Below are 16579 nucleotides of genomic sequence, written 5' to 3' on the forward strand. Positions count from 1 at the left end.
TGTGTGTGTGTGTGTGTGTGTGTGTGTGTGTGTGTGTGTGTGTGTGTGTGTGCGTGTGTGTGTGTGTGTGTGCGCCCTCCCATTCACATGTCTAATGGGAAAGAGATTCCAGCTGCTGTTCCATGAGGGAAAGGGGAGGGAGAGTTTGCAGAGCGGCTCAGAGAGGTTTAGCTGCTGAAGGAAGAGAAGAGTTACTGAAAGGAGTAAAATGGGACCAGCTGCCACATCGTACACATTCCTGTGTTTATGTTTTCTGGCTCTTCCGACAGAGATGATCGACGCTGCACCAACAGAGGTCAGAACGCTTTCATGTACTTTTATTTTTTTAAACTAGAGCCTTCATTCTGGCCTATTTTGATTGAGAAACTGCAATCCAAACTCCCTTTACATTACAAAACTGAAAATGATTTGCACCTCATAAGCTGTATGAGATGAAGTCATGAGTCTCGGTGATTCCCAAATAATTACAGATGACATGTCTAGGGAAGCAGACATTGGCAGTGGTAAGTGTTTGAGACTCTTGCTCAAATCAGCCAATAAGCGACTGAGAAATATTAGGGGGAAAAGTCATGTGTCTTCTTTCTTTTCACTTTAAAGTTTACTTTTATGCAGCCAAAGCTTCCTTTAATCTTCCAGCTGGCTTTAACCAGTACTTCTCCAGAGTTTTTCTTTATACTTTAGATTGGGTAGATTGAATTTACCATTTAATCCTTCTCTACAAATCACAGATTTATTTTATTACATAACTAAAATTACTTGACGTATTTTTTTTCCTTTTACACAATATTTTCATTGCTTTTGACTGAAATATATGTAATCATCACCCTAATTAAGGTAAAATAAATAACCGTGACGTCATGTTGGAATTACTTATTAATTGGAGTCAGTAAGCCATATTCTTTCCTCTGAATACTTCAGGTAAAACTACTTTACACTGACCGTTATGAGTAAAACTGGTAAGTTTCTCCTTTTTGTATCCGAGTTAGTTGGGTGCGAAACAATGCTAGGGGTTCATATCATCGAGAAAATCATGTGACATGCAAAGATGTTGGTGAATGTTGCAATGACTGATGTGACTTGAGATAAATAACCAAATGACTAGTGTTCATGTCTGTTTGATTCAGATTTGCAGAAAAAATTCAGTATTTCAATCTTAAAGAGGTTTAATTTAAAAAGATACTTATGATTTCTTCCCACTTCTTTACCTTCTAAATTTTTTTATGCTGCATTAAATTAATTTCACTGAAATATACTACAGGCATAATAAACTATAAATTTATAACATACTGTGCCACCTGGACCAAAACCTGTCCTAATTTTTTGCTGCACAGTGGCCTGTAGTGATCAGGTGCAGCAACAAACCTGGATTTGTTTCTGAATCAGAAATTAAGACAAAGATTTAGTTTCAAACAGTCTGCTGTGATAACATGAGGATCTGTCTGTCTGTCAGGAGTCTGTGGTGGAGGTGAAGAGGACCAGAGGTGACGTTCCTGACATCCTTCCAGAACCAGAACCAGAGCCGACCAGCCAAGCATCGGACTTCGAAAACTCGTACAACTACGTCTGTAAGTAACGTCCTCCACCTTTGAAAGACTTCTTTCATTATAAAATCGGCTGAGAACGGTGCATGTAGAATAAAAAAGTTATCACACTTCTGGGATTGTTTTGTTGTATTACAAAAACAAATGTTGGTGTATTGTATTAGACTTTTTGTGATAGACCAACTCAAATAGACTGAATAAAAATATGAAGCGCAGCCTGAAATAAAATCCAGTACCACCAGTATAGGTATCAGAAGTCCCATTTGCAGTGTTACCACTGTGAAACATGGTGATGGCAGCATTGTGATGCGGGGATTTAGGTAAACAGACCTGGACAAAAATCCAGAGCTACAATAAAAAAGTTTAGCTTGAAGAACAATCCTGTCTTGAAATGGTCCAGTCAAAGTCCAGAACTGATTCCAAACCCTGACCAAAAATCCCTTCAGATGCAGAAGGCTGCTGGAAACGTACCACCAGATGCTTCGACTGAGGCTGCCACACTTTTCAGATTTTTGCATTTTTCGGTATAATTTTTTTATTCCATTTTACAATCATGCACCAATCTGTGCTGGTCTATCAAAAACCAATCACATGGTGGAATCTGTGGGTTGGTTTTGTCAGATTAACCAACCACCCAGAAGCAACAGTCATATTTTCTCAGTGCTTAAAGCAAAATTTCCACATTCGTTTGGGTCATTTTTCCAGTTCTTTTCCATTTTTTCAGTATCTAGACTAGCCGGCGTAGATCAGGCCATCCACAGGCTGAACGTTGGTCATTACACTCTGGATGTTAAAGTCAGCCAGCTAATCGACCGACTCTCCAAGCTGGACGGTGAGATTCAAAATGGTGGTAGAAGTCGCTCCAGAAACGCTCCAGAATGTTTTATCTGTTTTTTCCCTCCTTTAAACAGCTAAAGTTGGAGATTTGGAGGACAACATCCAGGAGGTCTACCAACACAGCAAGGACAATCGCAAGGAGATTGGGAGACTGGAAGGTACAACAGACTTTTTCAAGCTTCAGAATACATATAGACCTTGAATTTGATTGCAATATTCTATAGTATTCAAATTTAAGACATTTCAATGCCACTTTAAATGAAATTTAAGACAGAAAAAAACTATAAATATAGGAGACGATTGAGGGATACAGCTGTATTACAAAGAAAAACTGAAATTTCTGGGTTTGTTTTTTAGCTCTTGGCTTTGTGCTTCTCAGTTTATAGCATCCTATGGGTCGGCAACAGAAGTGAGACAGTGGCAAAAATGAAAAGTGCGTAACTTTGTACGCAGTCATAATAGATGCAAAAAGGCTAGCTGGCTAGCTACCAATGGGACATTAGCGACTAGTCAGCGGTAGCCTCAACTCCTCATGTCACAAAATGCAAAGATGTGTGCACGCATTTAAACTTTTGCTTGACACAAAAGTCCTGCAAGAAAAAATACAAATGTACTTAAGGCCAACTTACATATTATAGGCATTTAAGATTTTAAGATAAATGTGGGAACAAATGGCTAAAGCAGCATTCCCAACCATTTTGTGAGGGTTTGCAAATATGAATTTAAATTTATCAGTATTTATATGGAGAAACAACAGTTTAATCATACCAATCATGTTATATTTTAATATTGAGTCATGTCTTTATGTATAACTGGAAAGGTTTTACCCGCATTCTGTTCCGTTTCTGGGTTCTAGATCTGGATCAGTTTGTCTTTATTTGTCGTCATGGAAAATAAAACACATGAGGTAACATGCAGGGCTGATCTGGTCTCCAACATGCAAATAACTTCGATGTTTGCATTGGAAAGGTAGAACTTTGCCAACACCAGAAACTCTAAAAAGAAAATGTCACATTAGGAAAATATCAAAAGGAAGCCTGCGGTTATGTTATACTTTGTACCTTAGAAAATTATAGCTTTGGTGTGTTTGGTTGCTATGCAAATAACAGGGGCTGCTTCAGGGATGAAAAGAAACACAGCTCTGGAGGGAAGATTGCCAAAAATAAAATAAATTGAACCCAACTCTGCAGCATGTTCTGGCACGTTTCCCCTCAGGGGCTTTTATAATCTGGTCTGCTGTAGTTAGATGAGCGCATGGAGAATGCTGAAGTGTCAAACAGCAGTTATCAGAGGATCACCGAAATATTTGTGATAACAGAAATGAAAGAAAAGCAGCAAAGCGGGGCAATGTGTTTGTTTTCTTTTGTAGGAATGAACACAATAAGCAAGTACATGGAAGAAATGGTACCAAACTAAAATCCTTATTTGTTTTGCACCATCCACATGGTTATGGAGGTACTTGAGTATGGATGTCTACGATTTTGGTCCTGGGTCTGCCTGAAAACAGACAGAAGTCAACATCCTCATTAAGTTAAAACACAATGAAAACCTTTAGAGCGTCCAGCGTTTCCAGATGATCAATTATTTCCCTTATTTTTAAAAGCAGTAAGGGTGGACTTTGTTTTTGTTTCCATAAACGGTGCTTGCATTTTGGCTTAGCTTTTGTTGGATGGATGATGACACAGCTGTATGTCATGCCACCGAGTTCACCCAAGGTTTCTATTTACCTCGTGAGTCATTATTTATTGTTTTGCATCCAAGGAGCCAAATTTCTTTGCATGAATTTCTACAGAAACGCTGACATTGTTTGTTTGGGAAGTCTGTTGACTCTGAGGTGAATCATTAAAATTTAAAAAGCCCCTGAATTCTCAAGACAAATGGCTTCATTGCAAAATCACAACATTTTGCCAAGTAACTTTGGTCTAGTTTCCATTGTAAATATCTAATACGGTTTAAATAAGACAAAAATAACTTAAAAGTAACTTTTCAGCCACAAATAGAAGCTTAGTTCTTTTAAAATAATTCCTTAAAATTGATCAAAAAGTACTTGCTCCACTAGCAGATTATTTAACTTGCAAGACATTTTCCCATGTTTTAAGTGAAATGATCTGGGAGTTGAACTAGAACTTTTTCATCAATATTAAGAAATTACTGACTTAAGAGAAGCTCCCATATCTTGTTGAAAAATTACTTAGTTTTTAAAACAGAGTGATTTATATCACTAAAAACAGCGCACAGGATTAGCATATAATCATATTGCTGAGTTTACTCATTTATGGATGCTCTTGTGGAACAAACAGAGGAGAAAATGTTAAAAATTACATTACTGATCATACCGTCAGTTTTATTTATTTAAAAACGATAAATGATATGGTAAATGCCCTCCCCTACATTGGTCCCTAAATTACCCAAAGTATAAAAAAATTAAAACTACCACTATAACTAATAAAAACTAAATATTTAGCTAATAAACACTAGCAAATACACTCTAAAAACTAATCAGATCTAAATTAATTTGACAAAAGGTTACAGTGAAATAAAATTAAACCACAGTGAAAAACTCAAATCTGTTATAACGCTGGTTCTCAGTTTGTTTTCTGCTTCCTAGGCTGCCACAAAGGACAAAGACTGGGCTACAAATGTTACCTAGTGTACAACAACTTAGCCGACTACGCGGGGGCATCCAGGAAGTGCCTGGAACGTGGCGGACGCTTGGCGATGCCGCGCGACCGCAAGGAGCAGGAGGCCCTGGCGGCGTACGTCAAGGCCTTCTTCAGCCCGGGTAACTGGCCCGTTTGGCTGGGCATCAACGACCTGCGCTCCGAGGGGCTGTACCTCTTCGATGACGGCACACGGGTCTCGTACTTCCAGTGGCGTAAGCACTTCCTGTCCAGTCAGCCGGACGGAGGAAAACGAGAAAACTGTGTGGCCATGTCGTCGGACGACGGGGACTGGTGGGACCACTACTGCGACCGGATCATGAACTATGTCTGCGAGTTTGACGACAGGGTGGCACTTTGAAATGAACTCTTTAAAAACTGTTTGTTTTTTTCCTGATAATGCCAGTAATTAAAACCTGAATGTGTAGCTCTTTAGAAATAAAAGAGAAAACATTTTATTCATTATCACATAAATTATTTTAGCGTACAACACGGTCTAGTCCCAACGCAGAGTTCTGGAGATGTACGTTCATCTTAGGCATGAATTTTGTAGTAATTCTGGATTTATTATAATCCATTTGACTGATTTTCTTACAACAAGCATTGGGAGATTCTTAAAGCAAGAATCCGACACGTTCTTTTGGTAGACATCAGCAAGCCTCTGACATAATACTTGTTGGGTATTTAACAGCGACACAGCCAAACTGGTACAGTTCATTTCTATTAGTTGGTTTCCTGGAAGAAATCCAGTTTCTGACATGGTTGACAATTTCACATTAACCTGCTTTATCCAAGTCAAGTTAATTTGTTTAGCACATTTAATCAACAAGGTGTTTAAAGTCCTTTACACCATAAAAGCATAGTACATTACAATTTATCAAGTATCATCTACATCAAATATGTTGATCAATCAATCAAAGTTACTAGCAATCAAAGGAAACTAAACTAGGTGAGTTTTTAGCCTTGATTTAAACAAACTCTGTTTCGGCAGTTTTGTAGTTTTCTGGAAGTTTGTTCCAGGTTAGAGGAGCATAAAAACAGAATGGTGCTTCAGTAACAGATCTTTAATGATCTTTAATGTATTTTGGTGCAAAGCCATTCAGTGAACTAATGGAGGCATTCCTGCTCCAACACACTGGAACCTTAAGACTGAAACTCACTGACATGTCAGTTAGTTTTCCATTAACTATTAATCATTTGATTCTGGTGTTTTGGAGCAGAGATGCAGCTAAAAGTGCAGACCCCTGACTTACACAAAGCATCAAGCGCAACCCGAGTGAAAATTTTTTAAGTATGTGTGAAAAGCCATGGTTGTGCAACGAAACCATCTAACTGAAATAAACTGTACAAACCAAGCAAAGAAGAGTCGACATAGTGCAGCGTATTAGAGATATTTCTCCAAATACACAAAGTGTACAATTATTTCAGCATTAAATAAGCAAGTAAGCATCTTAATACTTAATGGTATAGACTGAAATGTACTGTATGTCGATGAAGGAGTGAAACACTTTTCTCTGTGTGTTAGTGCTTTAATCATTGTTGTTCATGCAGCTGCATAAATATGACTGTAAGCCAGTTAAAACTGCTGATTACATTCAGGGAACTCTAAATATTGGATCAGGATTTCCAAACAAGGGTAAAAACTGAAAGATGGAGGAACTTTCTTGGGAATCGGCACATACCAAACCCCTTCAGGATCTCCATCAGTGTGTGCTTGGGCCTTAGGAGGAGTTAAGAAGTAGCAGAAATGTTTTTAATAAGGGCTGGTGCTGAGTCCTGCTAAACTGCTGATTAACCCACATTCTTTCGACCAGAGGAGACTAAGCTTGACTTCTGCACAGTCTGCAAATATGATTTTCTCAAAAACATGACTTATTTTGTCTGCAAAACAAGAAAGTAAAATGACAGCTTGGGTTTTTATTTTCCTTGGTACAAGCTTATAAACAATAGATTTCAGTGGAAGTATTCGTCATAAATTCCAACAGTACATTTGTTTTTGGAGATATGTTGGGTATTGGAGACATGCTGAATGAAAATGTATCTACCTAAACATTTTTGTTGTTCCTTCCATAAGAAAAATAACTAGTTTAATTAAGCAGTAAGTTGTAGCTTTGTGATGCTTGATTATTCAACAATAAAGTCAATCACCTTTACAAACCTACTCCTAATATCTGGTGCTGTTGATATGCTTCTGAGATTAATTAATATACAATTGTTTAGGACTCAGCATACAGTTGAAAGATGTTTACATACACTTCATCTGAAGGCAAAACACCATGTAATGCACCAAAATCATTTCTATTCGCTAAATGCCAGAATAATGATATGGATTTTCTTCTTCTCCAGTTTGCATTTATCAAACTATTCTAAACTTACAATTTGAGTAAAATGTTTTCCTTCCATAAGCTCCAAGCAATAGCTTTGTGGAGTTCTGGCCTAGAGCTGGTGCCTTACAGCAAGAAGGTTCTGGGTTCGATTCCTGGCCCGGGGTCTTTCTGCATAGTTTGTATGTTCTCCCTGTCCATGGTGGGTTCTCTCCGGGCACTCCGGCTTCCTCCCACAATCCAAAAACATGACTGTCAGGTTAATTGGTCTCTCTAAATTCTCCCTAGGTGTGAGTGTGTGTGCCTGGTTGTTTGTCCTGTCTGTCTCTGCGCTTTTGCTAACTCTGAAAATGTTTAGCACACTTTGTTTCCCCTAAAAGTATTTTTCCAGATAAATTCCAAAGTACTAATTTTATTGGCTGTTTTGTAAATTGAATAAACTCAAGTTCTGGTCATCTACTTAATTTCTGAAGTATATATATGTTTATATTCATGCTCGTAATTTGAAGTGGGAGAAGCAGCAGTTTCGTTTCCTCTTCTCACGTTCTAATGCGGTGCAGCTAATGATGTTTACTCTGTACCCACAATGCATTGCTTTTCTGCAGTAAACACTTTAAAATGACTGATGTTTTTTATTAGATATCCCCCTCCTGCGCAATCTCACTTACAGCACAGTCTAGACTTTCTCCCATTCACTTGGATTCCCTCTGGTAGATTTTCAATCTGGCCAGTCAGCAAACAGAAAGAGAAATTGTTAACGATGATGATTTTCTGCGTTGTTCTAACATTGTAGTCTGCCTGTAGTTTTAGCAATGGGAGCGGGCATTTAGTCCGCATAAGCCATGCTTCCAAATTTTGAAGCTATAATCTTTCTTTTTATATTGCTTCTGGTGTTTTGGCTTCTTCCTTTCTGAGCGGCCTTTCAGCTCATGTTAACACTGGGTTCTCAAAGTGTTTAACTTTGGTTCCAAGGTTGATGTGAAGAACACAATGATGCTTTTCACATGGTGTATGCAAATATCTGGTTTCAACTGCATATTTTTTTGTTGAGTAACAAATAAATATGACTTTTCATTTTAAATCACAACATTGACATGACAAAAGAAGATCAGTTTCGTCTTTTCTGCACAGTTCTCCATCAGTCGCACGTCTTCGTAACGAGTGTAAGATGAGACGTCATCAATGTGTGTCAAAGAGCTGGTCTCCTTCTGTGGTATCAATGTTTTTTTACGGCTTTTGTTCATTTTTGTCTTCATAGCTGCTGGTGTTGTCCTCAGCAGCTTGCAGGACGTCTTTCAAACTCGGTCTGTCCAGAGGGTTTTTAGACGGATGAGAGAGAAGCACCTTTCCCGTTTCGTCCAGTAAAAAATCCCCGCCCAGCTAAAAATATAAGTAAAATAAATAGTAAAGGAAGTTAAACCCCCTTTATAATACACATAATTATAGCAAGATAAGAAACTATGTAGGAAATATGCTTTTGATTCTCAGTTTCAAACATGTTTTCTGCAGCTACAAAGAGCAACAGAAACTGTATGGTTTAAAATGGCATCTTTTTAAAAAAAATACTTGAATGTAAAGATGTATTTAAGCTCCTCATAAAATGTAAACAATGTTTAAATGAAATGAGAGATAATAGGAACATTTTATTTCTTGATGAAAGTGCTGTGTGAATGCTGTTAGTTAGAGGCTATTGCTGAAACTTGAAGTTAACTTAATGGATTAAAAGTATATTTAAAGCTAATTAACGAAAAACAGAAACGTGAGAGGAAGTAGTGGACAAACTAAAAGCCTGGAAGCTTAAAAACAAGAATAAAAGTGAGATAGATTCATAAACAAATTTAAAACAAAAAAGAGGAGAAGCGAAATTTAATTTTATAAATCAAAGAGTTGATTCCCTGATTGACAAAGTTGGATTACACAAGAGTGGATTTAGTGGAAATAATTATTTTTTCCACATTCCCAGGAAACCAAGATGTTGGAACTTTGAATTTGGAAGTTGAATAAGCCGTCTCAGGATCCAATTGGCCTGCTTCACATATAAAATGCAGTTAAAACTGTTGCTATAAACTATTAGTTACCACATTGATAGTTTCGATCTCATTAAAGCAGCAGCGGCACAAATAGAGCTCAGTATATTATTACCAACTTGTTCACTGGGAAAAAATACACTGTGTTCCCCTTGTGTTACCAATAGCTGGCAATACAACAGAAAAGCAAATTGCCACTGGTTTCTCGGAGTTACAACTGGAGCGTGCTTCAGCTTGGGTGTGACATAAATCCCACAACCAATTGAAAGGAAAATCGAACACAGCACAAATTTAAAAAAAACTTTATTGCTGTAAAATCACAGCACAACCCAAGTGATTTTCCAACATTGCTACGTCCAAGAGGACTGAAAGCTGCAAGCCAGTGGAGGTAGAGCACGAAGTCAGGCATTTTTTAGAAAAGAAAGAGTTTAGTTAAAAAGCTAGAGTAGGTGAATTTACTCACAATGGTAATTTAAAGAAGATCTACTATGCAAAATTCATGTTTTGCACTATTCTATAATTCCATTTGGGTCTCAACTGCTTCTAAAAACAGCCCAAGCACTAAAAGAACACCCAGATCTTAGTAAGTTCATGTTTTTTTTGGTGTTTCCATAACCTCACAATAATTAAAAAGAAAGTATGTTTTCCAGGCACAAAGTGTCATTTAATCAAGTGATTATGTCCCCTTCAGTTGTTATAAAAATGCAATATATAACTTAAAAGAATTTTGACTTTCTTTCTCCAGCCCTTTCTGAAACTCCACATTCAGGAAATCATCACATCTCTCCTCTATTATCCCTTTAACAACGGAGCTCAGCAGATGCACAGTCCCACCAGGTGTTTGCTAATTGTGACTAGCTAGCCTGAAGGAGTCGAGTGGAGAACCACAGGGGGAGGAGCTCTGTGAGGCAGAAGTTTGGAGGCTTGGAAACTGCAGCTCTGAGGAGGAGTTATGTCTCGATGTTATGTCAGCCGTACAAAACATCAAAATGTTTTGTACGGCTGGATGGTTGCCATGGAGATTAAAGGATTTCTCAAACATGCATGAAAGAATCAAGGCAACTCTTTCAGTATGTTTTTGATGAGGGAATAACATAATAACATGAGGTAAAGCTAAAAAAGAAACAATGTGCTATAACCTAGTAACTCCAGCCAAGTCAAACCCCGTTACCTAGCAACCCAAACGGAGTTCCAGCACATTTGGTCAGATAATTTTACAACTGCAAACTGGCTACTGGATAAGACAAGCATTTTGTTGTTGACTTATCATCCAGAAGCCACCTGCTACATTTTTGCATAATAGCTCACTGTTAAAGATTTCATCAATAGAGACCCATTGTAAAATGGAAAGTACCGATAGAAAAAGATGGTAGTTTGTTGGAAATTTGAGTCGATTAGTTCTGTTAATTGCTAAAAGCTTGGTGGTGTTTCTAGCTGGAAGCAGTTGCTGTTCATAAAGCATTTTCATAGAATACCAGGGATTAATCCAGTCACTTTTGTGGAACAAAATTTTTCAGAAAAAAAAAATATTTAAAAATATTTAACCAAAAACCCATGTCCTACATGAGCACCATAAAATGATGCTTTGTACCTGATAAATGTCTTCTAGCAGGCGATGTGGGAAATCAGGGAAGTCTCTGTCTGCAGCGCTGAACTCCGACAACTGCATCAGGCAGCCGAACTTCAACACCTTGGAGAAGGAGGAGCCAAGCCCAAAACTCCTGTAAACCTGGACCAGGAAGGGTTTATGAAGTCAGCATGACCGTTTCCATGGCAACTGGTGGCTGAAAGGTCTGCACACTTGGCTCATTGAGCTTTAATGACGCCATTATACAGCTGCTAAAACCTTTAGTCAACTCCCAAACCGACTGTTTTCCTGAATCAAAGCCATTTCTATATTAGATGACAAACTTTTCAGTTAATTTATCACTTTAGATTGTTTTAACTCCTGTTACTTTCACAGTTAAGTGCTTTAGTTTAATGCTGACCTTTCTTTGTGAATCCAACATCATTTCGAAGGTACATCCTGTCTGTTCCAGCCACAGCTGAGCGCCCTCCACACTGCCGAAGGAAACCACCATGACCTGCACTGACTGGGCCTCCAGGAGGGTCTGCAGAGCAAAACTAAATCATAAAACTGCTTCACAATTCTCTTTTGATTCACTTGGAGATGTTCTTTCAGCTTTTTTCAAATTTTGGGGGATTTTGGAAAAGGTGAAGGTGAACTGACCTGATTGGCCTCCAGCTCGGCCACATGGTCCCGACACGGCACCCATCCAAAGTTTCCAATGAGAACCAGCAGCAGCTTCTGACCCAAGAACTGACCCAGAGTCACACTCCTTTTAAAGAAAATAACCAAAACCATGACTTTATACACTGAGGTAAACCAGTGGGAGTGACTAGGAATGACTAATGAATAAAAACTTGCTCTTTTGATCGTGCATCAGTGAATACAAAGTCAGGACTTAAGCTGTCTGCTGGATTTGCTCCTGATAGCTGCTCATCAGTCATCTGCAAATCTTTGTCCACGCTCTGCAGGAAGGAGTCCCACTCATTCTGCAAAATTAACCAAAAACGTAAAAAGTTAAGTAAATTATGCTTGTTTTGTTTCAATTGGGCTGTCATATTTGTGCAAAAAGATGCCAAGTACCACAATGTATATGTTGCTTGAAGAGAAAACAGGAAAACAGAAACGTAAAAGCAAAAAAATGTCAAATCTAGAAGCAAGACAAACTGAATAGAAAAAAAAAAAAAAGTTGTAAAATATGCAGACCTCCAGTTTCAGAAGCTCTTCTACTTGCTCTCTGACTGCTGGATGGCTGGGAAAAAATAATTATTTAAAGCTGTGTTTAAATTTTCATGTCAAAATATCAATTCTAAAACTAAATTGACCATATTCATGTTATTTTTGAAAGTATGAGCAGATAAATATGATTCATTGTAGGATTTTTGAACACTTTAGTCACATTTTGTCAGACTTACTGGTATAATTTCTGCCAAACAGCCTCTGCTTCACCTTTTGTCTTCACTCCAATTCTGCTCAAAAACAGACTTTCTTCAAAATCCTGTTCAAACATGCAAAAACACTTTGAGATGCATAAAAAACTTAAATGATATGTATTTTTTATTTACCTTCTGTAGAAATTTTCCCCGGCTGTGATCAAACCAAATAAAGTAGTGATCTTATGAGGAACAAAAGTCTGCAGAGATGCTGAAGAAATAGAAAAACAACGACGCTTTGTTAAGGTCAGGTGGATTTGTGCAATGCCTTTATGTTAGAAATAGGCATGACGGGGATTAGATTAGACAAGCCAGTCCGGTATTTTAATCCAAGGATTTGATGTCAGCTGCATTGCTCAAGATTTACGTCAGAAAATAAAGTTAAAATATCCATATTTATTAATTATAAAAGTCAGTTTACACTAACTTTGTTAAAATAGTAAAATATACATATAAATTAATATAATTTAAGCGGTATTACGTTAAATTAAAATAAATGCGACATAATTAGTGCTAATTAGTTATTTACACGACGTTATAACATTGAATATAAACCTATTTTTAATGTTTTTTTTACCTGCTGCTTCCTGCTGGGCATTCTGGAGTAATATTTGACCCAAACTGACCAACAGACTCAGGGCACCGGTTAAAGTCTCCTCTGAAACAGACACATCCTGCGCCATGGCCACAGCAACTCAGACTGACCGCCGGTGCTCTGACGTCACTGGCACTTAACGGTCAGTTGCGTGCGCAATTAGGGATCACGTGACAGGAAAATCTGGAACTTTCGGTAGTTAGCAAAGTAGCAAAGACATTGATATATATTACCAAAATACCACTAATGTCTATTGATGGGTTAAAAGTTGGTTTGCTAGCAGCATATAAACGCTAATTTATTAACCTATTAAACCGTAACAAGATTTAATTGTTAATGCTTATCTGTCAAAACAGTGGCGATCCAAGACTTTGTGGGCCCTGAGCAAAATTTGATTCATGGCACCGACACCGTTAGCCAAACTTGAAACTTATCTTTCTTAATTTTGCTAGGCTGCAGTGAAACAGACTGGTGACCTGTCCAGGGTGTACGCTGCCTCTCGCCCGAAAGGTCTCGCTGGAGATGGGCACCAGCACCCCTCCAGACCTCACTAGGGACAAGGGTGTAAGAAAATGGATTGATGGATGGAATTTTGCTAGATCTTCTAACTCCATAGGTTAGAAGATATAACTTATGTCTGAAGTCAAGTATTAAAAAATACTAATAATCTAGTCTAAGTGGGTGCGATTTTTCAGTCCATTTTCCAGTCGTGTGACAATGTTTTGCAATCGGGCTCGGTTGCTCCTCTCGAAGGTATTGCAGTAGTTGCACAAATGCGTGCAAAACTTTGCCAATATTCCGCAAATGTCGAAAAAACTAACTTAGCAATTGCTGTTTTCATCAAATAAGAAATTAAAATCTTGGATGAATACGTTTGCTGATGCTATAAGTCGTTAAAAAACATGCCATACCATGATTCTCCAACGACTTCCTGTTTGTCTTCCTGGGTTGAAACATTGTCAACAATTATTTGTTGATCATGATGCAAAAAGTGCTTACATTGTAATTTTGAGAAATAAAAGTTCGAACATGGCCAAAAAAGAGCCCACCTCATCCTAGCACCAAACATTTTATAATTTATTTTAAATTGCAGTGTTTATATAGAATTTTTTTTCCAAAACATCAAATTGCCTAACCCACATTTACCTGAAACTCTCACTCAAGTCATTCACTGGAATGGTACTCAAGAAAATATATAAATAATCTAGTTTACTGTACTTATGTAAGATATATTGCTATAATAATGAAATGTTGGTTGCTTGTTGTAGACATGTAGAAATTAGAATATTGCAATTCATGAACTTTAGATGTTTCCCCATAATAAAAAATGTTTGATTTTTACAGATTTGCAATTCAGTTTTCATGACTACAAAAACAAAAATAATCAGAGACAAGTGAAATTCCAGCCCAGTTTTATTGACTGTTTAACATTCATTCAATAAGAAAAACTCATCCCTTCAAGTTTTAGGAAGTAATATTGAAAGATTTTCTCCCCTCTAACTCTAAAGCCCACAGAAGCAGTTAATTACTAGATGTCCAGGAAAAAAGGAGATAATTACTATCAGAAAGCACAAACAGAAAATTAGAGGGAAAAGAGAAGTTTCTGACTGTATGTAATGCATCAAATAAATTAATAAGATCTTTTCAACAAAGCAGGTTGATGATGTTAGTACTGCAGGATTATATTGACTTTCAGTTTTCACAAACTTATTTAAGGCCTCAATAATCACAGGAGTTTCACAGAACGGCTTCCTTGTGCTTTAAGTCGGGTAACAGTGGCGTACACAACATTACGGCTTCAGACTTGCTTTTCTATGGTTAAGAAGACATTCCAAAACGTCTAATTTTGGAGAGAATTAAGTCAGATTTCTGCTTTCTTTATTTCCTTCAAACCATCTCAATCTGTTCCTCAAATATTCTAAATTAAAATCTGATCAAGATTCTCAGGGATCATAAAACAAGTCTTTTCTAAACCTAAAAATTAAGAATTGGGAAGTTACTGTAAAGGAAAATACAAATTTAGCCTGCTGCCATAGTTAGATTAGAAGTTAAAGAAAGCAGTCAGAGATGTTAGAGGACATAAACTTTAAAATAAATACCAAATTTAAATGGAAAAGTATGGAAATGTTTTCCTGTCAGAGCTTGGAAATAAATTCAGGAGCAGCATCTCGTTAAAACAAGAAACGTTCTCGTGTTTACAAGTTTTACGTCACATTATGAGAAACTCCAGTTAAAACAAGAAACTAATGTCAACAAATTTAGCATCTTGTTACGTCTTGTTGAAACGTCCAATTTCAATAAGAAATACTTGGTTTTCACGAGTTTTGCATCTCCTTATGAGAAACTTAAAACAAAAAACTCGTTATGTTAAACTTCTCATTTCAACGAGAAATTAATTTTTATCTCGTTATACTGAGAAAACGCTATGAAGAAAAACACGTTAAAAAAAGATATTCATTTTAATTAATTTTGCTTATCATTAAAACGATACTTTCTTGATATGAGATATGAAACTTCATGTTTTAATCAGAAAGTAATTTTTAAGAGTTTTGCATCTCGTTATACTGAGAAACGAAAAACCTATTAAGTCAAGAAACTCATTTTAACGAGTTTTGCATCTTTTTAAAACAATAAATTTTGTTCTAAGGAGAAACTTTCAAGTTATGAGCTATGAAACTTATAGAAAAAAACACATTTCTTGGAACCTTTCAACTTGTTATAACAAGAAACATTCTCATTTTAACAAGTTTTGCATCTGTTATAACAAGAAACCCTGGTTATAACAAAATGTAACTAAACAGCTTCTGGAGACAAATTATAAAAGTACTCTGAATCCAGATTAATCCATCTATTATTTTGTATAAAATGATCAGAATAAGAATACTGTTCTGATTAAATAACAGATTATTTTTAGCGAAAAATACACATTGTATTAAATTATCTAAACATATATATTAGCTATCAGAAGCAGATTTAAGATTACAAATACATTTTTATCTAGTCCTCCAACATCTCCGAGTGATGCATGAAAACAGAAGAAATTTTTAAAAAGTGATTGTAAGTGTGAAAAAAATAAAAAATAAAAAGACTGCTTCAAGTATCCCAAGGAAAATTCAGTATCCCTGAAAGTTGTTCCAAATGGTTTTAATCCTCCGAACTCTTCTCTGCAGATCGGCTTGATTGATTGTGTCCACAAGGAAGATTTTAAAGTGCCAATTACAGTCTGTTTTTTTAGATGCTGACCTAAACCTAAAATATTTCTAGCACCCTATTTTACAGTTGAGGCATTTTAAAATGAGGTTAAGTTCAGAGGATTCCTCATGCGGATGGGTTTTGTGCTTTGGGTGCTTCAGGCCAACGAAGCAGAGGAAGAGCAAAGGCAGACACAATCGCTTCTACATCCCAAACAAAACCACAAAAACATCATCTTACCAAATACTTTTTGGTCTAGTTTCGAGTTCAAATATCTTAACACACCTGAAATAAGACAAAACTAACTCATAAGTAGGAGCTTGTTTTAAGTCAATAATTCATTAATATTGATGACAAAGTTCTAGTTTCACTGGCAGATTATTTCACTTAAAACAAGACATTT

The 16579-nt window shown here is 36.9% G+C and overlaps 2 protein-coding genes across 4 annotated transcripts in view; one reads left to right on the plus strand and one right to left on the minus strand.

The window, feature by feature from the left end:
- The window catches only part of selenol (selenoprotein L), a 34184-nt gene extending 17721 nt beyond the window's left edge, over window positions 1–16463 (minus strand). Inside the window, exons 1-9 of one of the 3 annotated variants that reach the window (XM_007577676.2) lie at window positions 12967–13545; window positions 12522–12600; window positions 12372–12425; window positions 12163–12208; window positions 11818–11945; window positions 11620–11728; window positions 11378–11500; window positions 10981–11118; window positions 8418–8668 (exon numbers count right to left, since the gene is read on the minus strand). In XM_007577676.2, the coding sequence (XP_007577738.1) occupies window positions 8636–8668; window positions 10981–11118; window positions 11378–11500; window positions 11620–11728; window positions 11818–11945; window positions 12163–12208; window positions 12372–12425; window positions 12522–12600; window positions 12967–13072 (816 nt within the window). In that variant the 5' untranslated portion in view covers window positions 13073–13545 and the 3' untranslated portion in view covers window positions 8418–8635. Of the gene's footprint in view, window positions 1–8417; window positions 8743–10980; window positions 11119–11377; window positions 11501–11619; window positions 11729–11817; window positions 11946–12162; window positions 12209–12371; window positions 12426–12521; window positions 12601–12966 lie in introns of those variants that run through there. The other 2 variants (XM_007577675.2, XM_016663857.1) reach the window with 2 other exon arrangements.
- Window positions 22–5489, plus strand: clec11a (C-type lectin domain containing 11A). The gene is made up of 5 exons (XM_007577674.2): window positions 22–295; window positions 1451–1565; window positions 2266–2373; window positions 2453–2536; window positions 4987–5489. Exons 1-5 carry the CDS (start codon window positions 209–211, stop codon window positions 5397–5399), a joined length of 807 nt encoding a protein of 268 aa, XP_007577736.1. The 5' UTR covers window positions 22–208; the 3' UTR covers window positions 5400–5489.
- Window positions 16464–16579: the final 116 nt, after the last annotated feature.

The sequence above is a fragment of the Poecilia formosa genome, unplaced genomic scaffold (assembly GCF_000485575.1).
Source record: "Poecilia formosa unplaced genomic scaffold, Poecilia_formosa-5.1.2 Scaffold450, whole genome shotgun sequence".
Classification (NCBI taxonomy): domain Eukaryota; kingdom Metazoa; phylum Chordata; class Actinopteri; order Cyprinodontiformes; family Poeciliidae; genus Poecilia; species Poecilia formosa.